Source organism: Microcaecilia unicolor, chromosome 12 (genome assembly GCF_901765095.1).
Source record: "Microcaecilia unicolor chromosome 12, aMicUni1.1, whole genome shotgun sequence".
Taxonomy (NCBI): Eukaryota; Metazoa; Chordata; class Amphibia; order Gymnophiona; family Siphonopidae; genus Microcaecilia; species Microcaecilia unicolor.
In genome coordinates this window covers 11,845,301-11,872,007 of record NC_044042.1, presented here as the reverse complement: position 1 = coordinate 11,872,007, position 26,707 = coordinate 11,845,301, and the positions used below count along the sequence as shown (strand labels likewise).

Below are 26,707 nucleotides of genomic sequence, written 5' to 3'. Positions count from 1 at the left end.
AAACAACTAGGGTTAATTAGATGGGTTTTTTTTTCCTCCCCTCCCTTAGTTATGCAGAAGGTCTGGCGTGAAAGAAGCCCACCGGCCAGAATTAAAGCAGCCTATCATGCACTGGAGTTGCGGAATGAGTAAGTGTCAGCTGAGCTTTAAATAAATAAACTTGAGTCCCTGGTGGAAGATGCCACCTTCTGCTACTGTATACAACATACACCCCACAAAAACGTACGCACATTTTATACTGCCATAGTACACTTATAGGAGGGGAAGAGAAGTGTATATAGTGCATATCTGCTTGTTCTTGAGGCATTCAAGATTAGGGAGAAAGAATGGACTATGATTAAAGGTAGGTTTTGACCTTCCTCTGCAACCTGAGTTGTCACTTTATCTCTGTGTGCCTTGGCAACTCACGTGAAAAACAAAAAAGCATCCAGCTCAATTTGTTTTTTTTTGTAAAATTTTAATAAATGTATTTATCAAAACTACACGAGTACGTTACAGACAAGAATATTTTCATTCCAATTTTAGTGAAAGGAAATAGCTGCTGCCAGAGAAGGTTGATGTTCACGTTTTCCTGTGCTGTGTCTGTCGCTAACAGCTCTGGGGGTCACTTGTGGTTCCCATGGGTGCAGGCTCCTCTTGGAGAATCTAGTGAGGCTTCATGTGCTAGGAAGCAGTGCCACAGCCAGTGGTGGGAGGCGGGGCTGGAGGTTGGGAGGCGGGGATAGTGCGGGGCAGACTTATACGGTCTGTGCCACAGCCAGTGGTGGGAGGCGGGGCTGGTGGTTGGGAGGTAGGGATAGTGCTGGGCAGACTTATATGGTCTGTGCCACAGCCAGTGGTGGGAGGCGGGGCTGGTGGTTGGGAAGCGGGGCTAGTGCTGGGCAGACTTATATGGTCTTTGCCAGAGCCAGTGGTGGGAGGCAGGGATAGTGCTGGGCAGACTTATACGGTCTGTGCCAGAGCTGGTGGTTAGGAGGCGGGGCTGGTGGTTGGGAGGCGGGGATAGTGCTGGGCAGACTTATACGGTCTGTGCCAGAGCTGGTGGTGGGAGGCGGGGAAAGTGCTGGGCAGACTTATACGGTCTGTGCCAGAGCCAGTGGTGGGAGGCGGGGAAAGTGCTGGGCAGACTTATACGGTCTGTGCCAGAGCCAGTGGTGGGAGGCAGGACTGGAGGTTGGGAGGCAGGGATAGTGCGGGGCAAACTTATACGGTCTATGCCAGAGCCGGTGGTTGGTAGGCAGGGATAGTGCTGGGCAGACTTATACGGTCTGTGCCAGAGCTGGTGGTTAGGAGGCGGGGCTGGTGGTTGGGAGGCGGGGATAGTGCTGGGCAGACTTATACGGTCTGTGCCAGAGCTGGTGGTTGGGAGGCGGGGCTGGTGGTTGGGAAGCGAGGCTAGTGCTGGGCAGACTTATACGGTCTGTGCCCTGAAGAGCACAGGTACAAATCAAAGTAGGGTATACACAAAAGTAACACACATGAGTTGTCTTGTTGGGCAGACTGGATGGACCGTGCAGGTCTTTTTCTGCCGTCATCTACTATGTTACTATATGGTGATGAAATATGAGCACCACTGTCATTTCAGCACTCTCCCCTTGGCTTTTTTTATTATGGGCAAGGTTCTTTGTTCTGGTGTACAAGTGTTTTCTTCTTCAACCTCTACCTCACTGTCTTCCTTATTTTGCAAATTCAATAAATACAGCCAGTGCCTGCTGTCTTGCATTTGCAGCTGTAATTCTGACACGTGCCTTAATTTGCCCACACACACATTTTAACTGATGCGGTTGATTTTTAACTATCCCTGCAGGAGCTGCAGTATACTCTGTCATGACACTATCCTTCATTCATTTCCAACCTTATTCACAGTATGGTGACTATGGACCCCTTATCTGCCACCATAAATGTGCTCTTGATTCCGTATTCCGCTCTTATCCCCTCTCTCTCTCTCTCACTTAACCTACTGCAGCAATTTCCAGTGGCAAGTGGATGTGTTGACAATTCCTTCAGAACTTGTGTGATGCTATTCCTTGGGCCTACCTGTAGGTGCCGCTCTTAAACAGCGCTACTTGTTGGCCAAAGCATTTAATCTAAAAACCCATGCCGTCATAAGATGTGGGTGCAGTACCCGGTTTGGTAGCTTCCTCTTCCTATGAATTCTGTTTGTTGACCAGGAAAGCACAGCACAGTGGGAATTGGAATACCAGAGCTAGATTAACCTCTTGCGAATGGTATGGTGTTTGGCTGGTATCATTGGGCCCAAGGAATGCTGATACCAAATTAACAAAGTGTTAAGACTAGACTGGCCAATCTTCTGATGTGCTCAAATTGCATCTGATCGTTAGCTGTCCTAATTGTAGTGATATGTTTACCAAAAAAAGATGATCTGACCTCAGATAAGTGTTTTGCTTTGTTTTGCGATTGAGTGTGGCGAAAGAGCGACCTGTTCAAGGCTGTAATGGAATGCATTGGGAGTATTTGTGTTTTACTTCCTAAATCAGAGAGAGAGCCAACAAAATTTCAGGCTGGGGGATTGCTACTCGGTGCTGTTGGGTGTGTCAGATGTGTAGGGCTTAGGCCAGTGGCAAGGAACAGATCTGACCCCCCCCCCCCCACCCCTCCCTTGAACCAGGCTTTTCTTTGATCTTAGACGCCTTCTGTACTGGTTTCAACTGCAGTTGCCCGACGGCGTACGTTCTTCTGGCAGAAGAAGAGGCAACGACGATATCCGAAGCTGAGAAATTGCTGAAGCAGGCGTTGAAAGCAGGAGAAACGGCCTATAAAAAGTCGCAGCAGCAGAGGCCACAGCATGAAACGCAGCATAGTAAGGTGTTTTAGTACAGAACTGTACGTGGCCTTGGCTTTCTTTAAGCCTAAGGGAATCTGTTAAATTCCATATGTATGACTTGGTCTTTCCTTTACACACAGAGAGAGAGAGAAAATGATGAAATGTTTTGACACCTACCAGACAGAACTTAAGGATTTGGTCTTACAAACCGTAAAATTGTACTGATTTGTCAGCACTTGATTGACCCATCCACCTCCCTCTGATTCTACCTGTCGCTCCTCCCCCTTTTGATGAGACTGTCAATGGGATTGCTTTTCATTTTCCACTATATAGATTTTGACTTTTTTTTCATCTTTTGCTCATAACTGACCTAAAGAAGAAGGGCTCTGCGTTAGAAAGTTTGTCAAAAAATGTGGTATTAGTCCAATGAAAAGAGAGTGCCTTATTTTTCTTTTTTTGTGTGTGTTTCTATTTATTACGTATATAGATGACAGCAGATAACCACGGGGCTCATTTTCAAAGCACTTAGACTTAATAAAGTTCCATAGTTTGCTATGCAACTTTATTTATTTATTGCATTTGTATCCCACATTTTCCCACCTATTTGCAGGCTCAATGTGGCTTACAGAGTTTGGTTATGATGTAATCATTCCATGATATCGGATACAATTAGTAATGTACAAAGATTAAGTGAGGAGGAAAGAAGGAAGGTGTTAGGCAGGATAGAAGGTGGACTTTAATAACTGGGTGGGTTGGTGATGTAATTTTGTAAGTCTAAGTGGTTGAAAATACACCTCTATATGACTTATCCAGTCTATGCCAAATATTCAGCTTGGCTCCGAATAATACCCCAGATACATTATTCGTATTGAGTTGAATAGTGATTTAGGAGCCCTTTTACTAAGCTGCGTAGGTGCCTACGCGCATCAATTCGGAGTTACCACCCAGCCACCACGTGGCTCGTGCGGTAATTTTATTTTTGACACGCGTCCACTATGCGCGCCAGAAAATATATTTTATTTTCTGTCACGCGGCACCTCCCAACTTGACACGCGTAGGTGATTACCACACGGTTAACACGAGAGACCTTACCGCTAAGTCAATGGCTGGCGGTAAGGTCTCAGACCCAAAACGGATGCGCTCCAATTTTTATTTTGCTGCACATCCATTTTCAGCAAACATTAAAAAAAAAAAAAAAGGCCTTTTTTTTACAGGCGTGCTGAAAAATGGATCTGCGTGCGCCCAAAGCACGCGCCTACACTAGTGCAGCCCATTTTTTAGCACACCTTAGTAAAAGGACCCCTTAAATTTGAATACAATTAATCCCGGGGCTCTACCGTTCTAAATCCTACTGAAATAAATACTTGATCTCTGATTTCACGTTGCTTCTTTTTTTATTTGTTAGGTTAAAACTGAGTGCTCAGTATTTGTATTCGTCCGAATTGTAAAATACGCTGTTCGGTACAGCTCTAGTCCATACTGACTGCTAAGCTTTACAGCCCCTTCCTGTCTCTCGGACACTGTCTGCATTTGTCCCAGGCTTTCTTGAATTCATTACTTCCTTTTCAGTGTTGCGCCTTCTACAGTATACTTTCTGAACTCTTTGATGGGAGCCCTGTTTTTATCTCCTTTTATTTAGGAGAAAGATTTAAGGGAAATCTGGTCTCTTCCTGATGAGTGGTGGGGTAAAGTTTGGGAGCGTTTCTCTAGACTCTGAAAATCGCTTCCATAGACGTGTCCATAAGAGAGAAAAACCATGGATGCCACTCTTACCAATAGCTTAACTGGCTTACTTAACCTCCCTGCTCTTGCTGTGAGCGAGTAAGTTTTCTTCAGAGGAAGGACCTTGTCCCTATACATAATGTTGTGTTCAGCACATTCTTTTAGCAGTAACTTTCTGTAAAGTGCAATTTGAAGACTGTCCCCAGAGAATGGATGTCTCAGAGATAATTAAGGCTGGTATTTTTTTTTTTTTAAACAGCGTAGAAATGTAGAATGAAATCTATTCCTCTGTGAAGATGCAGGATGACAAAAATAATACTGCAAAAACAAATTTAGTTCAGAAAAGCAAAAACACCCATTTTGGAACAAATGAAACGGGCCCTAGAAAGTCTATTGTCTAAGTGTTTTCTCGTCTCTCTTCCCTGTCCTCCCCTCCATGTCCAGCAATTCTCCTCTCCCTTCCATACCTCAGGTCGCAGTGGCAGCAGGCTCGGTTCGCGTCGCCTCCAGCCTTCCCTTGCCTTCCCTCTCAGTGTCCCGCCCTCCTCTGACATCATTTTGTCTTTCCGCGAGGGCGGGACACTGAGAAGGAAGGGAACGCTGGAGGCGAGCTGATGTAAGCTCATTAGCATACGGTTACGAACCCAGCCAGCTATCCAGGCAGGCAGATTGACCAATTACTATATAGAGATGGGTTAAAATCAGGGGGCTTTGATGAAACTCTGCTTCGCTTCGGTGCAGCTTCTATTGGTCAGACTGGAGCATAGCATGCTCCGTTGGTACTTTTTAATCTGTGACAAATGCATTTCCTTTGGCTTTATTCGCCCCATGTCATTGGAGCGCTGGCCCGCCCACCCCTTGTCCAACACCCACTTTTCTTTAGAATTTATTAAAGGTTCCACCATGATTTTAGGCTTCCCAGAACTAAAACTAATGTGGGAAGCAGAGATCATGTTTAAAGCATGTAGCAGAACCAACCGATGCGTGCTTTCCTTTATTATTAATTTCAGGAAGAGACACAGATGTGATGCTCTATATTAAAAGACGGCTAGCCATGTGTGCAAGAAAACTAGGAAGAATTCGAGAGGCAGCAAAGCTAATGAGAGATGTAAGTAATTTGAAGGACCTCTTACACACCTTTTTTTTTTTTTGTACATGCCATGCTTTTTATATATATAAATTGTAATAACTCTTTTCTGTGTCTCAGGTTGTGTTTTTGAGGAGGGTGGGGATTGAGTTTTAGGATAGCGGGTTCCTACTCTTTGAGCTTCCAATTTATTCAGAACTAGAGTTGGTATCTGGCATCCTGAGCTTTCATAACTACCTGGGGAATTTTCCCCCTCTTTAATGTTATAATTGTGGTACCCCAAATGTTCACTCTAGGAGTCGGCATTGACTGGGACACTCCCCCAAGTTGCTCTGATGGCTGCCTTTGGAACTGCTCCTGGCTATCCTGGGAGCAAAAGATCTGAGCTGTAATTTGAACCCAGGTCCTCATGCAAGGCGGTGTGTACCGCTGTCACTGGACCACACTGTGTCCTCATTTTATATTAAATGAAATGCTGCATTCTGATGGACCATCCTGATTTGCTGTTGGTTGCTGAGAGACTTGTAGGTCTTACATCCTTACCATTGTTCTGTACCAAGAACTTTGCAGAGGCTTGACTGCGCTTCGGTCCTGTGCCAGCGGTCTGCAGGAGACATGGAGATGACCTTTTGCAATTCCAGCCTCGGTGAGGGCACAGTCAATTGCTAAGTCCCATTGGAAATCGATGCCTGAGAAAGTGAGCTTTACAAAAAATGTAAAGGTGCAGTAATACTAGTGTAAAAGATCAGTAAATCAATATCAGTTATATACACTAGTCGATGCCAAGCGTAATGTAAGGCAATGAATTGTTTATAGGAGAAGGAGACCTCAGAAACCAATTGGATAGTTATCCTTGGTTGCAAACGGTTAACAAGTAAGCCGATGTTGTGTTTCTATCATTGGGATCAAAACTCCTTTATATATATATATATTGCTTCTGTGCCAATATTTACTGTGCATCAAACAAAACTTTCATAAATATTTTAAAGTCTTTAACGGTGATAACAAGATCTTAAAATACCTATTGCATTGATGTATCAACACTTAATGGTCAACCGTCTTGCAGTGGCGTAGCCACAGGTGAGGACCTGGGTGGGCTGGGGCCCACCAACTTAGGGCTCAGGCCCACCCAACAGTTGCACACATTTGGTGGTAGCTGGTGGGGATCCCAAGCTCAGCCAGCTGAAGATTTCCCCTTGATGGTAACGAAAACAGTACTCTCCATGATACCGGTACCTGCTCATGATCTGTTTTCTGCACATGCCTGCTGCAGACTGAAAAGGTGGAAAGAAGCGTTTTCCCACCTGCTGAGATATTTTTTTTTTTTTTGGGGGGGGGGGGGGGGGGGGGGGGGAGAACACTTGGTGCCCACCCACTTCTTACCTATGCCCACCCCAAATTTGTAGTCTGGCTACTCCCCTGCTGTCTTGTGGCTCCCTCAGGAACTCGTGCTGTTGTCCACCGCTGTACATTTTCAATCGCCAAAATGGCGTTTGAAAAAGGAGTTTTGAGCCCGATGACAGAAACACATCGGCTTACTTGTTAGCCATTTGCAGCCAAGGATAATTATCCGATTGGTTTCTGAGGTCTCCTTCTCCTATAAACAATTCATTGCCTTACATTAAGCTTGGCATCAATTAGTGTGTATATAACTGAAAGTGAGCTTTACCCCTGATTCTCTGCGCTATTTAACCGGCCAGAATGGCTGCCGATCGGTTAAATAGTGCTTAACGAGCTATCCATCGATACTGAGTGGGGGGATAACCGGTTATACCCCGCTGAATATCCCCAGTTAGCAACTAGCCGGTTATATAATGCAAAATAACTAGCTATCCGCCGATTTTTAAAGTGACGGCCACGAGAAACTGTAGAATATCTTTGGGCAATTTCAAGATAACTGGCTAAGTCTGAATATTGACTTAACTGGTTATCTTGAAACTGGCCAAAAATAAACCAGATATTCAATGTCGGTCACTGGAAATAGCTCGGGATTGAGTATCTTGACTCAGCGCTGACCACGGGAGTTAGGTGGTCTGACTCCCGTGGTCTGAAAATCGGCGCCTCATTACTTTTGAATACTTGCATTTTTAAACATCCATTAGATTTTTAATATATCAAATCTCCCAGCAACTTTTTGTTGTTAGTTGAAATTATTATTATATAAAAAAAAATACAGTGGATGTTACAGATCTGAAGCTGTGAAGAGCTTTAGGTCTATCGAGTGACTGCTTTGGCCATTGCTTTTTATATCACAGGCCGTCATCTTTCTGCCTTAAAAGTAAGGTGAGCATTCTGTCTTTTTAAAGCTTTTTCAAATGTAATGGGAAGACATTAAGTGGTGATTCAATTAATCTCTTAGGGGTCCTTTTACTAAGGTGCACTGAAAAATGGCATACGGTAGTGTAGGCGCCGGTTTTGGGCGCATGCCGATCTATTTTTCAGCGCGCCTGTAAAAATGGACGTGCAACAAAATCAAAATGGCCGCACGCCCATTTTGGATCTGTAACCTTACCGCCAGCCATTGACCTAGCGGTAGTCTGACACGGTACCCAGGCGGTAATGACCTACCGCGTCAAATGCCACTTGGCGCGCATCCGAAAATAAAAATTATTTTTCGGCCGTTCATATCAGACGCACCCCAAAAATGAAACTGTCGCAAGAGTCACATGGTAACCAGGCGGTAGCGCCATTTTGGTGCGCTTTGGGCGCGCATAGATGCTTACGCGGCTTAGTAAAAGGGCCCCTTAATCTGGAGGCCTAATAATGGCCTTTAAACTGTCCTAATCTGTCTCGGAAAGTTGCTTATAATAGAGAAGGTTAATCCTACTGAAAATGTGCAGGGCAGAGGTGGGAGAAAGGATTGAGAGGACAGGGAAACTTGGCTCTTTTCTTATTAACAGGTGGCTCTTCTAATTAGAGAGTGCAGTGGGTCTATAAAGATGTTATCATTTTTTTTCTGGTCTTTACTATATTTTGTTATGTATTTTTATGATACATTTGGTTTTGTACTTTTTGTTGTTGTTGTTGTTGGTTTTGTACTTTTTGTTGTTGTTGTTGTATATTGCTTGTAATTCACTCAGAACTCCTGGCTATTCTGGGAGCAAAAGAATATCCGGCCGAGTGGAATATAAATGTGTCGAACTAAAGTAAATTAAACTGTGGGGTAGGGAGGCTTGATGAGAGTGGCTGGGGGGGTATAAGGGGTATTGGATGAATCTGTACTGGGCATGCTGGATGGACCAACATGGTCTCTATCTTCCATCATTTGCTATGTCCTTCATGGACTGGTTCTCCAAGCCTCGTACCTGGCAGGAAAGGACAACAGCCTGGCAGACAGACTGAGCAGGGTTTTGCAGCCACATAAGTGGACTCTCAACATGGGCATAGCCCGCAAGATTTTCCAAGCATGGGGCACACCTTCGATGGATCTTTTTGCTACTCATCTCAACAAGTTCCCCCAGTTCTGTTCTAGGCTCAGATCCACATGGCAGACGAGCGTTGGATGCCTTTCTCTTTCATTGGGGGAATGGTCTTCTGTATGCGTATCCTCCGATACCTCTCATAGAGAAGACTTAATTGAAACTTAATTGAGTGGAGGAGTGGCCTAATGGTTAGGGTGGTGGACTCTGGTCCTGGGGAACTGAGGAACTGAGTTTGATTCCCACTTTAGGCACAGGCAGCTCCTTGTGACTCTGGGCAAGTCACTTAACCCTCCATTGCCCCAGGTACAAATAAGTACCTGTATATGTAAGCCGCATTGAGCCTGCCATGAGTGGGAAAGTGCGGGGTACAAATATAACTAAAATAAAATAAATAAAAATAAATGTTACAATGTAAGTTACCTGAGGCCGAGACCACTTTCAAAGGGTCACATTGATAAGGGCTCTAAATCCATGCATATGTCTGGTTCTCCCTAGTTTCCCGTAGCTAGTGATATCATTTTATCTTTTCAGATCATGAAAGAGTTTCCTCTTCTAAGCATGCTGAATATCCACGAAAACTTACTGGAAGCACTGCTGCAGTTACAGGCCTATGCCGACGTGCAAGCCATTCTAGCTAAGTATGATGGTAAGGAATTTGGATAATCATGAAAATGAATGTGTCCTGACCCCTGTGGGGAATGAGTGTGAGCATGCAAGCTGTCGTAAGTGACAAATCTGAGGTTAGCGTTTTTCGTCTTAACAAATTGAGCTAAAGCAGACTAGAGGCTGACCGAATTTTGTTTTCAGTTTCAGCACCGTTAGAAATCAAACAAAATAAAACATGGAAAAGAAAATAAGATGATACCTTTTTTATTGGACATAACTTAATACATTTCTTGATCATCTTATTTTCTTTTCCATGTTTTATTTTGTTTGATTTCTATTGATAACCTTAAGAGTGGACTAACACGACTACCACACTCCTCTAGTTTCAGCACCGAAATCAGTGTTTGGCTATGTTTCAGCTGAAAACGCCATTGCATTTTTGGCTGAAATCGAAGCTTAGTACTGTGTCCCCATTGCGCTCCCCATGCTTGAACAGGAGCAGACCACTCACCCCTCTCCCTTCCACTGATCAGGATCAGCTTGACTCAACTCACTTCCTCCCCCCCCACTTACCTTGGAGTTCCTGGTGGTCTAGTGGCATAGCCCATTCTGTCGAAACAGCTGCCGCACTCTCCAGTGGCCTTGAGATTGCAGTAGCCATTTTGAGATTGGAGCTGGCGTGGGCAGGAGCTACTAGTGATCGCTCTTGCCCCTCTGCTGGCTCCAAGCTCAAATTGGCTGCCACGACTTTGAGGTTCAGTTTCACAAGACTGACAGTCGAGGTTACCGCAGCCATTTTAATGGCAGAGTGACACAGGATCACTTCTGCCCTGACCTCGCCACTAGACCACCAGGGACCCTAAGGTAAGCTTGGGGACCAACAGGTGGGTAGTGGGAGGCGGGGCTGGTGGTTGGGAGGTGGGGATAGTGCTGGGCAGACTTATACGGTCTGTGCCAGAGCCGATGGTGGGAGGTGGGGATAGTGCTGGGCAGACTTGTACGGTCTGTGCCCTGAAAAAGACAGGTACAAATCAAGGTAAGGTATGCACAAAAAAGTGGCACATTTCTTGGGCAGACTGGATGGACCGTGCAGGTCTTTTTCTGCCGTCATCTACTATGTTACTATGGGGCTCATTTTCAAAGCACTTAGCCTTCCAAAGTTCCATAGAAACCTATGGAACTTTGGAAGGCTAAGTGCTTTGAAAATATGCCTCTGTTACCTGTGTTTGGGTGGGGGGGGGGGGGAGAGGGAGTTTTGGTTTTGGCTGGAACTGAGCAATGATTTTTGGTCTCCCTCTGAAGCAGACATAAATCCCAAGTTCTTACACTCTCCTTTATCACTTGTTTGCTCCTTATTTTAAATTGTTCATTTATCACATTTTCAGGATTTCAGTTGTGTGTAGTAAATGTTCTGATAAATGGTACATTTTAGGAAATGGAAAAACATCACTCTGCGTCCTGCATAGGGGAACCCCTTGAAAGTTCTTTGGGCAAAATCAGAATTAGCCAAATAGGTGTTGTATGTGAGCTTTTGAGATCACGTAGGCCCCTTCTTCATTGACCCATCTCAAGAAGGACATTTTCTCCTTAAGAGGGAGACCTTTATGACCTCAATTTCACCCACTGAAATCATTCTTATCCAGCCAATTCCAGGCAATAGAAGGAAAATATCTATGCAGAGGCAGGAGGCCCCTGGAGTGGACAGTGTATCTACATAGGAGTGCAGCCTTTCCCCCAAACAGGAAGAACCCAAATCTGTTATGACCCTAAATAGAAGATTGTAAAATGCAGTCGGTGCCATGCAAAATCTAAAACTGCTAACCATTGCATAAAGGAATCCTGTGCAGTAGGAATGGATCCTCAGAAGCTTAGCCGAAATTGGGTGGGGGAAGAGAGGTTGGTGGTTGGGAGGCGGGGATGGTGGTAGGCAGACTTATACGGTCTGTGCCAGAGCCGGTGATGGGAGGCGGGACTGGTGGTTGGGAGGCGGGAAGAACTGCTGGGCAGACTTGTACGGTCTGTGCCCTGAAAAAGGCAGGTACAAATCAAGGTAAGGTATACACATATGAGTTTATCTTGTTGGGCAGACTGGATGGACCGTGCAGGTCTTTTTCTGCCGTCATCTACTATGTTACTATGTATTTTGTGTTGCAGATATTAGTCTTCCAAAATCAGCAGCAATATGTTATACAGCGGCGCTGCTGAAAGCAAGAGCTGTTTCAGACAGGTTAGTAAGCATCAGCAAGTAAAATACGTTATGATACAGCCGTGTAATACTTGCAGTAGGTTAAAATCCCAGTTCAGATGTTGACAGGTGAAGATCTTTGGTTCACCTAGTCTGCCCATCTGGCTTTGTCTGCACTGATCCTCGCCTTGCGCATTTCTGCACTGTGATTCAATTCTGTTTATTTGTTTGCAATTTTCCTGGTAGGTTCTCCCCAGAAACAGCCTCAAAGCGAGGGCTGAGCACGGCCGAAATGAACGCTGTGGAGGCCATTCACAGGGCTGTAGAATTTAACCCTCATGTTCCAAAGGTAAAAATTTCCAAAAAGGCGCTTTTCTATGTGTTTGCTTATTATGTGTGGAGGAGTGGCCTAGTGGTTAGGGTGGTGGACTTTGGAACTGGGGAACTGAGTTCGATTCCCACTTCAGGCACAGGCAGCTCCTTGTGACTCTGGGCAAGTCACTTAACCCTCCATTGCCCCATGTAAGCCGCATTGAGCCTGCCATGAGTGGGAAAGCGCGGGGTACAAATGTAACAAAAATAAAATAGATACCATTGGAGATTCTACATGGAATGTTGCTACTATTGGAGATTCTACATGGAATGTTGCTATTCCACTAGCAACATTCCATGTAGAAGCCTGCGCAGCCACATTGGTGATCTGCAAGGGCCGACTTCTACATGGAATGTTGCTAGTGGAATAGCAACATTCCATGTAGAATCTCCAATAGTAGCAACAGTGGAGGAGTGGCCTAGTGGCTAGGGTGGTGGACTTTGGTCCTGAGGAACTGAGTTGGATTCCCACTTCAGGCACAGGCAGCTCCTTGTGACTCTGGGCAAGTCACTTAACCCTCCATTGCCCCAGATACAAATAAGTACCTGTAAGCCGCATTGAGCCTGCCATGAGTGGGAAAGTGCGGGGTACAAATGTAATAAAAAAATTATGTACATTTACATAGTAACATAGTAAATGACGGCAGAAAAAGACCTGCATAGTCCATCCAGTCTGCCCAACAAGACAACTCATGTGTGCTACTTTTTGTGTATACCCTACTTTGATTTGTACCTGTCCTCTTCAGGGCACAGACCGTATAAGTCTGCCCAGCACTATCCCCGCCTCCCAACCACCAGCCCCGCCTCCCACCACTGGCTCTGGCACAGACCATATAAGTCTGCCCAGCACTATCCCCACCTCCCGCCACTGGCTCTGCCACCCAATCTCGGCTAAGCTCCTTAGGATCCATTCCTTCTGAACAGGATCCCTTTATGTTTATCCCACGCGTGTTTGAATTCTGTTACTGTTTTCATTTCCACCACCTCCCGCGGGAGGGCATTCCAAGCATCCACTACTCTCTCCGCTTGCATATATAACCCTCACCAATGTATCACAGGTAGGAAATTGGCATTTATGAAAACAGTGTTTTGCATAGCCTGCACCTTTTTGTATTTTCCGTGGCTTATACTTGGAAACCAGAAATAGCCACTGGAATAAGGAAGAGGAGTGAAGTGCTGTGGTCTGTCAGAGACATTCTTTGTTACAGAGTGTTCACCCCTTATGTGCTGGGGACCGGGGTAAAAAGCAACACCTCTGTGAACCATACCAGTGGGGACAAGCCTTAGCTTCCTCTGGCCCAGACTAGTAGCACCCATGATGCTGGTAGGTTCAATTGTTTTTGTATAACCTGGACTCTCTACAACCCCCTACCTTGGAAGACATTAAATAAAATTGTATAACGTACGGGTAATATACACATTTTATTTTATGTGTGTTTTGTACCCTGCCTAGAACTGCAGATGTGGGTTAGAAATATTTTAAATATATAAATAGAAAATAAGGGGGGGGGGTTCCAGTTCTTACTGTTGTAGGTCAGGGTGGGGCAGCAGCATATGCCCACCTTTTGGAGAGAGGTTCTCTTGTCGTGAAGTTGGCCTCTTTGGGAAGGCCTGACAACATCAAGTGTGGTTGCCCACCAGGGCTTTCTGGTTAGTGCTGGAAGACTATTTCAGGTGGTCGTTGTAACATAAGCTTAAAATAAGTGTTGATAAGCCTACATTCCTGCTCTTCTGATGTATAATAAATGATCAAGAGAATCAAAGCATCCTCTATGCTGAAAAATAATTTAGCAAATCTGATGTCGTTGTATTAGCAATCAGAATACACCATCGGTACTAAACTTACATAAGCACTGCCACGCTGGGAAAAGACCAAAGGTCCATCAAGCCCAGCACTCTGTCTCCGACAGCAGCCAATCCAGGCCCCAAGAACCTGGCAAAAACCCAGAATTTAATAACGATCAATGGACTTTTCCTTCAGGAATCTGTCCAGACCCCCTTTAAACTCAGCAAGGCCAGCTGCCGTCACTACCTTCTCCGGCAATGAGTTCCAGAGTCTAACTACGCGCTGAGTAAAGAAAAACTTTCTCCGATTTGTTTTAAACCTACCACATTCTAATTTCATCTTGTGTCCCCTGGTTCTATTATTGTTAGAAAGCGTCTGTCCGCTCTACCCCACTCATTATTTTGTAGACCTCTATCATATCACCCCTCAGCCGCCTTCTCTCCAGGCTAAAGAGTCCTAGCCGTCTTAACCTCTCCTCATAAGGTAGTCGTCCCATCCCTTTTATCATTTTTGTCGCCCTTCTCTGCACCTTCTCCAATTCCTTTATATCTTTTTTGAGATGAGGCGACCAGAACTGAACACAATACTCCAGGTGCAGTTGCACCATGGAGCGATATAACGGCATTATAACATCCTCATGCTTGTTTTCCATCCCTTTTCTAATAATACTCAACATTCTGTTCGCCTTCTTAGCCGCCGCAGCACATTGAGCGGAAGATTTCAACGTTCTGTCCACTTACAGATTTGTTCATTTTATTTTCTGATCATCAACTTAATGATTAGTGTTTTATTGGCTGTTGTTGGAGGCAGGATGCTAGGCATATTTGGTCTGACCCAGCACAGTGCTTGTGTTTCCGTCAAATAGGAATAAAGAGAAATGAGCAATTTGTAGTGGTGATATCGTAGTCTGATCCTTACATTTTAAGGCCAAGGGAAGAGTTAGCACTGAACCTTTATAACAGTAGTTCCCAAACCTGGTCCTGGAGGCACCCTAGCCAGTCAGGTTTTCAGGATATCCACAATGAATATTCATGAGAGAAATTTGCATGCAGTGGAGGCAGTGCATGCAAATCTGTCTGATGAATATTCATTGTGGATGCCGTTGTTGGGGTGCCTCCAGGACCAGGTTTGGGAATCACTGCTTTATAACTTAGTTGCATTTTAGAATTACGAGGGGAGGATGGGTCATTAAAGCTTTTCTAGTAAAAGTGTTTGGTCCTCTTTATTTCCCTCTTTGTCCACAAGCATAAACATTTTAACTTTTTTATTTTTGAAAGGGTCAAAATGGCTCCCATAAGAAGCAGTAGGATCCTTACCTGGACTTATACAAGCCTCTAGAAAGTGTAAATATAGTCAGATGTAAGGGCTTCCTACAGCCAAAAGAAAGATGTACATGTCTTGAGGTGTCACCAGGTCTGTGAGTGGAGCAGATGGCATTTAAAGGAGCATCTGTGTTGACCCCTCTTGCCCTCTTTTTTTTTTTTTTTTTTTTGGGGGGGGGGGGGGTCAGACTTTGAAGAATATGTTCTTTTTTTTTTTTTTTTTTCCAGCTCATGCTATACTAACTTTTCATCCATTAGAAGCCAGAATGGTCTTGGGTGAATCTGCCTCCCCCTCCCCCCAGTTGTCCTGCACAAATCCTTGTGAATGTCTGTGAATCGGACATCACAGTGCCTGCCAGATTCTCTTCCCTGAACTTCCCGTCTCGTCAAAGCAGAAACTGTGTGTGTTCTGTTTCTCAAGCTAATTTTTGTACAGGTTAGTCAAAGGCATGTTAGTCTACGACTAAATTGCCAAAGTGGATTTGTTTAACAGAGGGAGAGGTAAAAAAAATCTGGCAGTTTTCCTTCTTAACTTTAAAGGGGTTGGACGCGGAGGTGCAGCCTCACAGTCTGGTGAAGCTGGAACCTATTAGAGGTGCATAGGAGAAAGATCAAATAAATCTTTAGGCTCTGAGTTGCCCTTGTAGATATTTGGTTAATATTGATTGTGTCTGAGTTTCTCATGATTATGTGGAATGAATAATGACCTAAACGTACCGTAGACCTGAATGCCGTCTGTAGGAGTAGAATTGCTGGATTTCTCAAGGGCATTTGGAAGATCTATAGGTTTGAATTATGCAACATTTTTGCTTGAAGGTGAAGTGGGGTTGTAAAGAATCTGGTAAAATTTTCTTCCATATCCGCAGGCCAGTTTCCTGGTTTTCTGTCTCCTGACCCCCCCCCCCCCCCCCCCCCCCCCCCCCCCCCCCCCCCCCCACTGATGGGATTTATTTATTTATTACATTTGTATCCCACATTTTCCCACCTATTTGTAGGCTCAATGTGGCTTACATAGTACCGGAGAGGCCTTTGCAGGCTCCAGTGTGAACAAATACAGGGTGGTGATGTTGTAAGAATGCACTAAAGCAGGAGTATCCAACCTTGGCCCTTGCCAGGTCGGGTTTTCAGGATTTCAGGTTTAATCGAATATGCATAATATCCATTTGCATACAGTGGAGGCAGTGCATACAGATAGATCTCTTGCATATTTAGATGTCAACAATTTTTATTGATGACAAAGCCATATACAATTATCCAACAATGTCAGTGATATGTGCATTCGAACAGTCTAACAGGTATAGTAGTGTCTTTCCAGCAAAAGTCGTCGTCAAGTTTTTGTTAAACAAAGTTACCCCCCCTGTCCACCCCTTATTATGTGTTATGCATTAAATCAGAGAGGGATTTATCATAAGTTTCATCAACTTGCTCTAAACCTATTGTAACAACAGTTGCCAACCTTTGTTATTGTCAACAATGCTCGTTATGTTTATCTTCAAAAATGGTTTAGATACCCCTTCCTCCCCGCTCCCCAATCACGCCTCCATGTTCCTCTTGCCCAAATTCCCTATATCCCTCCCCTCTCCCCCTCCTCCCCCCAAAAGGAACTTTTTTTTTTCCATGAACATAGGGAATTAATGTCACCCTCTACTGTTACTTAATATATCATGTAGGAATGTGGGGATCCCCCAGCTGATTAAGAATAAAACTACGGGCACGAGGTGCAAGGGCGTGTATATAACTTTTCCAAACAAGATATAATTCTTTTTGTCTCTTGAACCTCAAGGAGACATCCCGTAATTCCATCAACAACAAGGCGCCACTGCCAGTACGCATGAGGCTCTTGTTTAACCCATTTGACCATTATGCATTTTTTTGTCTACTAAACATGCTTTGTGTATCAGTAAGTTATGATGATTCTCTTACATATTTATTGGGGAAATCCTGAAAACCTCACTGGATTGCAGCCCTTGATGACCGAGGTTGGACAAATCTGCCCTAGAGCAAAAAGAAACTGGTTAGATTCATCTGATTAAAGATGATTTGAGAAGATAGTGAGGTCGTGCGATAAAATGTGTGCTTATATGTAGTGTTTGATTGGGGGGGAAAAAAAGAAGTTATATTGAACGCAGATTGGTTCATATTTTATGCAAAACTGAATTCTCTTGTGAAAAAACATCGATGCTGCTGATGTTGGTCTTGAAGTTCCACCTCCTTCCAAAATAACCCTAGAAAATCTGAACATTTCTTTCTGAAATATTAATGCTGGCTTTCCAAATTGCTCTAATAAAACATTTGTGGGTTTCCTTTAAAGTTGTTTGCTGCTGTACCCATGAAATCGAATAGTTTAACACTGGGCTCAGGTAAGCAGCCTCGAGCAAAGGACTACAGCGAGCATGACACTGCCAGAACGTTGTCTGTCGGTCTGCTGTGCACACTTCCTGCCTGTCAAATGTTATAATTTTGTCCGTCCCACCCCCCACCCCCTAATCGAGCTACTTGCTGGGAAGAATTTCCACCTTCCTGCGTGACCGATCAAAAGCAGGACATGTCAGTGTCGTACTGTTGCAGACAAATTCTGTTTAGCTTTTGGTTTTGGGTGGGGTTAAGAAGATTGCAAAATGGCGCTTATTACTTCATACCCTTTAAAAGGGGATCTCTGTGCTCCAGATTCAAGAAAAGCTCATTGTTCAGCGTGCTATAGATACCCCCTTGGCTGAATGAATATTAGCTTAATCTTGAGGCTGTGCTGCTCAGAAGTTTCTGTTTTGTGTTACGTGCACTTTGCATGCAAAGTAGGTTTCTAAGTTAGAGAGGCGTTGGGCAGTGCAAGTATATTTTCTGCTGTTTAGGAAATAACTGAAGCTCATGTTCAGCTAGCCATACCCATGTAGAGCTAACTGCACAACTTCGGTTAACGTTGTGCAGATGTTCAGCTGAATCCACTTGGGCTGAATATCTAATCTAAAGCTGACCAGACGGAGTTGTCCAATTAATTTTAGAATGCAACACAAAGAGAGGACATGAGCCTCAGGAATCTGTGTGAAGAGCAATCGGTATTAGGAGACCCCACACAGGCTATATTTTGGCAAATGTCTACTTCAGCCTGAGTTACTCGGATGACTTTGGCTGGCTAGACCTACACATTGGCACTGGCTAGCCAAAGGGAAAACTGTACCTGCAGTGCTGCCTGTTTCTTTTGCCAGATAAATTGTATCTGGGCAACCCCTTTGTCTGGACCAAATTTAGCAGAGGGGGAAGTTTTTTTCAGTCATCAGGGTTTGTCCAGCTAATTCCAAAACCTAATTGGATGTGGACCTCTGTGTGTTTTAAAGAAAGCGTTTTCTTCTGAAAATGAATTGTGTGCATGAGACATGCTGGGAATGTGTCTTCTGATCTTACCTATTAATGACCTTGATTGCCCTCCATTACTGTGATGTAGTGTGCTCAGGATAATAACATAGTAGATGATGGCAGATAAAGACCTGTACGGTCCATCCGGTCTGCTCAACAAGATAAACTCATTACATAAGGTATGATGTGATACCTCATATGTATACCTGATCTTGATTTGTCCTTGCCATTTTCAGGGCATAGACCGCAGAAGTCTGCTTGGCACGGTCCTTGTTCCTAAAACTTCAGAAGTTGTTATCGAAGCCCCTGAAGTGCTTCGCTCCAACCCATCCAGATCTATTCAGCCACGATCAGGGCACAGACTGTAGTAGTCTGCCCAGCACTGGCTTTGTTTCCCAATTACTGGTGTTGCCACCTAATCTCTGCTAAGCTTCTTTGGATCCATTCCTTCTAAACAGGATTCCTTTGTGTTTATCCCACACATTTTTGAATTCCATTACCGTTTTCATCTCCACCACCTCCCGCAGGAGGGCATTCCAGGTATCGGTTAAAAAAAAAAAAAAAAAATACTTCCTGACATAACTGAGTCGGCCCCCTTTCAACTTCAGTTCATGTCCTCTAGTTCTGTCACCTTCCTGTCTTTGGAAAAGGTTTGTTTGTGGATTAATACCTTTCAAATATTTGAACATCTATAACATATCACTCCTGTTATTCCTTTCCTTCATAGTATACATGTTCAGGTCATCAAGTCTCCTCATACGTCTTGCTACGCAAACCTCATACCATTTTTGTCGCTTTCCTTTGAACTGCTTCATCTTTTTATTCCTTAGCAAGATACGGCCTCCAAAACTGACACAATACTCCAAGTGGGGCCTCACCACTGATTTGTACAGGGGCATGAACCCCCTCCTTTCTTCTGTTGATTATATCCCTCTCTGTGCAGCCTAGCATCCTTCTGGCTGCGGCCACCGCCTTGTCACATTGTTTCTTCACCTTGAGATCCGCAGACAGGATGCTGAGTTTACTGATTTTGGTGCTGACATAATTTGACAGTGGTAGTCCAAGAATTTTGAATCAAAGTAAAGCATAACTTTGGCTGTGTATTCCATTGCTCTGTCTCCATTGAGTGAAATACTTGTGAATCATTTGTTTACTTTTTCCAAAAAGGACTAGGGAGCATGCAATGAAGCTACTAAATAATAAATTTAAAACAAACCAAAGAAAATATTTCTTCACTCAACATGTAATTAAATTCTGGAATTTGTTGCCAGAGAATGTGGTAAAAGCAGTTAGCTTAGCAGGGTTTAAAAAGGTTTGAATACTTTCCCAAAAGAAAAGTCCATAAGCCATTATTAAGATAGACTTGGAAAAACCCACTGCTTATTTCTAGGATAAGCAGCATAAAATCTGTTTTGCTGTTTTAGGATCTTGTCAGGTGCTTGTGACACCTGGATTGGCCACTGCTGGAAACAGGATTCTAGGCTTAACATAACAAGATATGAATTGCCATACTGGGTCAGACCAATGGTCCATCTAGCAGAAACCCAAATAGTAGCAATATTAAATGATACCAAGTCCAGGGCAAGAAGTGGCTTCCCTCATGTCCATGTCAATAACAGACTATGTACTTTTCCTCCAGGAACTTGTCCACTCCTTTTTTTTTTACCCAGATTCGCTAATCACTGTTACTACATCCTCCGACAATGAGTTCCAGAGTTTAACTATTCGTTGATAGAAAAAATATTTCCTCCTATTTGTTTTGAAAGTATTTCCATGTAACTTAATGTCCTCTAGTCTTTGTACCTTTTTGAAAGAGTGAAAAATTGATTTACTTCTTCTCATTCAACACCACTCAGGATTTTGTAGACCTCAGCTATATCTCCCCTGAGCTGTCTCTTTTTTCCAAGCTTAAGAGCCCTAACCTTTTTAGCCTTTCCTTATATGAGAGGCGTTCCATCCTCTTTATCGTTTTGGTTTCTCTTTGAACCTTTTCTATTTCCTCTGTATCTTCTTTGAGATACGGCAGCCAGAACTGAGTTCAATACTCAAGTTGAGGTGCAGCATGGAGCAATACAGAGGCATTATAGTACTATTGGTCTAATAATTCTTAGCATCCTGTTTGCTATGGAAGGCTTGATAGACCTTCGGTTTGTCCCAGTATGGCAATGCTTATATTCTTATGAGTGTATAAATTATGAATAAAAGCAATATTTTGAGCCATATAAAAGATCATCCCGAACTTTCCTCAATCTTCACTTCCCTAAGTGCAAAAGCATAAAATACAAAGTACTGCACGCATCAACCTTCTCTTATATGAGCATGCAATTCTGGAATACACTACCACGCAACCTGAAAACGATCTACGAACTAACCGACTTCCGCAAACTATTGAAGACTCATCTCTTTGAGAAAATTTATTGCAAGGATCAAAACACATGAAGTCCATACACACTAATAGAAATGCATCAATACACTCTCTTCTGAGTTCTCTTCCCGTATTTTCACCACACTCAAAACTCTACCCACAGATAAAATGGTTTTACCCTAATGTTCTCTTGCTATTGTTTTATCGCCCTATCAATTCCTTATTGTCATATTCCATTGTTCTATTCCTAAATGATATTCTGACTTTGTCTTCCATAACTCTTCACAATGTAACCCATAATCGTACTGCAACAAATTGTATTTCCATCATTCACAATGTATTGTAAGCCACACTGAGCCCACAAATAGGTGGGAAAATGTGGGATACAAATGCAATAAATAAATAAATAAATATACATAGTATGTTTGAAATATTGAAGAGAAAGCAACCAACCTTAAGGTCTCAGTTCACAGAAGGACTTTTCATTGTCAAAGTCTACGCAGGTTCATAGCTGAGCAGTTCGCCATTCACCTGTAAGGAAGGAACCTCTTTCCCGCTGGTCTAAAAACTCATTTTCAACTGCAGAACAGCTGAAGTCATGTCAGAGGTCAGATATTTGAGACCATTTTCCCACAGCGGACCCTTGTGTGGGTGATCTCTGCTGTGTTTTAAAAAAGTGCTAATAGAATACAGCAAGAGAAGATTAAAAGGGATTAACGAGCCTATCCCTTGGTGTGTAGGCTTTAAGCACTGAGCTTAGAACTCAGCCAGGCAGCAAATGTCTTTACTAGACTTAGGGCATAGCTTCAGCTGCATTCCTTGAAGAACCTGAATGGGAAACGTTAAGACCCTAAACTGAATTAATAAGTAATTTCATAGATTGTGACCTCTGCTGAAATAAACCTGCAAATGGTTTCATTCCTATACTTTGAGAGGAATGAGAAGAGGAGACGGAAAGCAGAGCACAAGATAAACCAAAGGGGGTTTAAAAAAAGATAGTATTGAATGGGACATATAATATATTCTGAAGTCAGTCTTATAGGCAGGAACTTTGGGGTGGGGGAGGAGATGTTTATAAACTTTACAGCGGAGAAGGGTGGTTTTTTTTTTTTTTTTAGATTTATATAAAGGGGAAAATAAATTTATTGCCTGTTTTGATCGTTGCCAACATTGGAATAAAGCATTTCTTTTAAGGCATTTTGGGTTTTAGACTTCTTTGGTGTGCTAGTGATGGGGGAAGGTATGTATTTTTATTGAGAATTAAATCATAAGAATGAACCGTACAAGATAAGAAGGATCTTTCCTTTTTAATGGGAAACATCGCAGCAGAGTTGGGGAGTAATTTAGGTAGCCCCCTTCTCCCTTCCCTCCCATAAAAATTAAACATTTCTTTTTGTCCACCCAACTAATCCAGAAGAAATGAGTGGGTTATGTCTCTCAGCCAGCAGATGGAGACAGAGCAAACACTTGTGAAACCTGCCCTGGACTCTAAATCCCTCCTCTCAGTACCCTTCTCCACCACCGCCAACTCCAGGCTCCGCTCATTCTGCCTCGCCTCACCCTATGCTTGGAACAACCTTCCTGAACCCTTACGCCAAGCCCCCTCCCTGCCCATCTTCAAGTCTTTGCTTAAAGCCCACCTCTTCAATGCTGCGTTCGGCACCTAACTCTTACCGTTCAGTAAATCCAGACTGCCCCAATTTGACTGCCCCGATCGGACCGACTGTTCACTTGTCCTTTAGATTGTAAGCTCTTTGAGCAGGGACTGTCTCTCTTTGTTAAATTGTACAGCGCTGCGTAACCCTAGTAGCGCTCTAGAAATGTTAAGTAGTAGTAGTAGTAGTAGTAAACGTAATCTAGTGTGATCCTAGGCCCAGTTGAAGTACTGGTCGCTCAGTTGAGCTAGGTTGGTTTGGAGAGTACCCAGGGTTCTGTAGAGCAGTTTGGTCTCTCATAGGATGCCTGGAGGAGTCCATATTCTGTTTTATTTCTATCTAAGAGACAACCCTTGAGCAGAGTCCACTGCATTCCAGATGTTATCCATGGTAATCTCTGTTGGACAAAGCAAGGATGGAATTACAGGAACTGTTGGGAGTTCGCCTATGTTGATCCTTTAAAATATACACAATAAATAGAATAGAAATAGATAAAATTGGAGAGGTCTATCGTCTTTACGCAGATGATTTGCAATTTTTCTTTGCTGTTCCTCCTACAGTGAAGGTTACTGTTGATTTGGTAGAGATTTACTTTCAGAAAGTGCAGTTGTGGATGTGTGAGAACGGGTTATTTCTCAATGTGGCAAAAACCGCAAATGTTATGGCTTTCCCGAGTGGGTGAGTCATGTCCAGTTACAGGGTTCATCTTGGATTCTGTTTTTGTTCCAGTGGTCTCTTCACACGTAGCTTGGGAGTACTTCTGGATATGAGGTTGTCGCTTAAGCAGCAAGTATCTATGGTGGTTAAGACTTTTTTTTTTTTTTTCAAATTGCGATTGGTGTCTCGGCTTCGGAATTTCTTTTTGTACTGTGCTGTAGAGTTATGTGCTACCTCATTTTGATTATCGTAATGCTCTGTTTTGTGGTCTCTCCCACTGCACGCTGTGGGCTTTATAGGTGGCACAGAGAACTCTGTAGCATGGCTTCTAATGAGTCAGATGGTTCACATTAAGCCTCAGTTGAAGATATTGCATTGGTTACCTGTGGAGCAGCGTATCGAGTTTAAGCTTGTGTTGTTGGCACGCCAGGGATGCTGCTCCGTTGGCTTTGGTGCAGTGTTTGCACGCCTGTCGTCCTACAAGGGTGCTGCGGTCTCAAGATTTTGGATTTATTGCAATCAAGTTTTTGTGGTCGCTGGCCCTTGTTTGTGGAATTCCCGTCCAGTTTAAGGAGCAGTTGAAAACCTGGTTGTTTTGTAAAGCATTTTCTGGAGGAGAAGGTTTTTAGGATTTTTGGGGGGGCCTTTGGGTGTTTGTATGTTTCGTTGCCATGTTTTATTATAATGTTTTATGTGTTATTTTATGAGTGTTTTATTGTACTCCGCTTAGATGGGCTATAAATGTATTCAATGAATAAAATACAAATAAATAAACATACACTTCAAATTAAATCTCTGACCATTGGAAATGTGGATGTCCATGTATACCCCTGATGCAGGTGTAAGCCGAAATATGGCTGTATCGGGCTGTGTTGCTTTTAACTCCTAAACCTAAACCTTCAACTGTCCCCTATCCCTGATACCGTGTTTCCCCGAAAATAAGACACTGTCTTATATTAATTTTTGCCCCCCAAAATGCGCTAGGTCTTATTTTCAGGTGCTGTCTTATTTTTCGGGGAAACATCGGGGTTGGCCTGCCCGCCCTCTGTCGCTCCCGGAACTAACCTTAAACGCCTCCTTTCACCTTCGCAGCAAGCAGCAGCAGGGCAGGCCACTCCTTCCTTCCGTGTCCCGCCCTTGCCTGACGTAACGTCCGTGAGGGCGGGGCACGGAAGGAAGGAGAGATCTGCCCTGCTGCTGCTTGCTGCGAAGGTGAAAGGAGGCGTTTAAGGTTAGTTCCGGGAGCGACGGAGGGTGGATGGAGGGGGGGGCCCGGCGACCTCGGGTGGGGGGGGGGGGGCGGCCCGGGGGCGGCCTTGTCCGGCTCTCAGCGGCCCTGCTTTCAAACAAAAATTTGCTAGGTCTTACTTTCGGGGGAGGCCTTATATCTACCAATTCAGGAAAACCTCTACTAGATCTTATTTTCGGGGGATGTCTTACTTTCGGGGAAACAGGGTATGTTCTGTCTGTCTGTCATAATTAGATTGTAAGCTCTATTGAGCAGGGATGTGAAGCGCTGCGTACTTCCGGTAGCACTATAGAATTGATAAGTAGAAGCAGTAGTGTTCTAATAAAGTGACCATACCTGTTACCATACCTCTGCAGATGTTGTCCTTGTGACTCTGAGCAAGTCATTTAACCCTCTGTTGCCATAAGTACAAAATAAGTACCTGCACATATTATTACACTACCATTTCTATCCCACATTAGCTGTAAAGTTCAATGTGGCTCACAATTTGTAAAGAGCTAAATAAGCACAATAAAATTAAAGAAGGCCAAAAGGAAAAGCAGGTCATATTATGAATCCAAAAATCTCCTGAGTAAAAAAAAAAAAAAAAAAAAGATTTTAGTGCTTTTTAAAACGGTCGATAAGATCCCAGAAGCCTAATTCTGGTGGCAGAATATTCCACCAATGTGAGTCCAAATAAAAATTGGCTGAATGTGAAGATTATAAACAATATTACTACAACTGTGAAAAGAGAGAATGATGAAGTTCTTAGGCTGAAAATGAGAATTCCTATCAGACAGTTGAATAAGTCCTTGCATACAACAAACGTACATAACTTAAAAAAACGATTGGGCCTCAACAGGTAGTCAGTGCAGCCTTACCAGCAGCGGAGATGGCCTGTCAAACTTTGGGAGCACCGTCTGAAGGTTCAAGAACAATGATTTTTACAGCCAATGTATACGATATTACAACTGTCTAGATTAATGTCTTGTATTCAGCAATAACCTTGTGGTTCTATGCAGATAACATATAAAGAAACTGATCATTATCAAGAGATATAATAGGCATCCTATATAATAATTCTCACCACCAATGTTCTGATGTGTCTGCCTGTGTCCGTGGCTCCTTCGGAGTTGCTGGGCTAGGCTCCGTAGCCAGGCTGACGTCACTCACAGCTGATTCCCAGGCAGGGGGAGGAGTAGGGAAATACGCGGAGCAAGTGGCAGGGAGCGGCGCATCAAACAACGACCCTCCTCTCCCCTGCCCCCCCCCCCTCCAGCCACCCATGTCCTGCGACCCTCCGCTCCCCCTGCCCCTCATGCAGCCACCCATGTCCAATGACCCTGCGCTCTCACCTGCCCCTCCTTCATCCACCCAGGTTGTGTAACCAATTCTTCGGGGCAGGCAGGAAAGATCCCCGGTCCTGCCTGCCCGCTGCTGGCGCTCCCCCACTGCCAGATCGCTGTTCAAAATGGCCGCCGATACTTACAAGGGCGGCCTCCAAGACTTCAGCAGAAGTCTCGCGAGTCCGCCATTGGAAGTCTCGGCCATTTTGAATGTAAATGTGCCATAACCATACAGCATGAGTGTGTGAAACAGAAATGTACTACTTATATGTTTTCTTCACTTTCTCTTTTTTTTTTTTTTTTTTAAATTCCCATGTTCCTTGTGCAGTATTTACTAGAAATGAAAAGCTTGATCCTTCCACCGGAGCACATCCTGAAGCGAGGGGACAGTGAGGCAGTGGCCTATGTCTTCTTCCATTTGCAGCACTGGAAGAGAGTTGAGGGAGCCCTGAATCTCTTATATTGTACCTGGGAAGGCAGTAAGTAATTTTTAGCCCAGTTTCCTGTACAGAAATTGATCTTGGTTCCCTGAAGGTTCAGGTGGCATTGCTAGCATTGGGACCTGAATGTAAATGTTCCATAACCATACCGGGGGGGGGGGGGGGGGGTAACTTTTGAAGTGGTCATCCAGCTTTGTTCAAATTTTTGTTTACTGACTCGCATCTTGTGCCCTTAACACTTCTTGACACGTAGGTAGAGTCGCTGCTCGTTTTTTATTTTTTTTTTAACTTCCTATAAGGAAATGCCAATAAGGTCACACCACATTGTGGTGTCATTGAGTATTTGTAAATCTGCTGTTCCATTGGCTAGTGCTGTGG

The 26,707-nt window shown here is 43.8% G+C and overlaps 1 protein-coding gene across 3 annotated transcripts in view; it reads left to right on the top strand.

The window, feature by feature from the left end:
* ST7L (suppression of tumorigenicity 7 like) overlaps positions 1-26,707 on the top strand; it is an 85,063-nt gene that overhangs the window by 25,521 nt on the left and 32,835 nt on the right. For all 3 annotated transcript variants that reach the window (XM_030220371.1, XM_030220370.1, XM_030220369.1), the window contains exons 6-12: positions 50-128; positions 2,676-2,821; positions 5,518-5,615; positions 9,548-9,662; positions 11,777-11,849; positions 12,054-12,156; positions 26,218-26,368. In XM_030220371.1, coding sequence (XP_030076231.1) covers positions 50-128; positions 2,676-2,821; positions 5,518-5,615; positions 9,548-9,662; positions 11,777-11,849; positions 12,054-12,156; positions 26,218-26,368 — 765 coding nt within the window. The remainder of the gene's footprint in view (positions 1-49; positions 129-2,675; positions 2,822-5,517; positions 5,616-9,547; positions 9,663-11,776; positions 11,850-12,053; positions 12,157-26,217; positions 26,369-26,707) is intronic.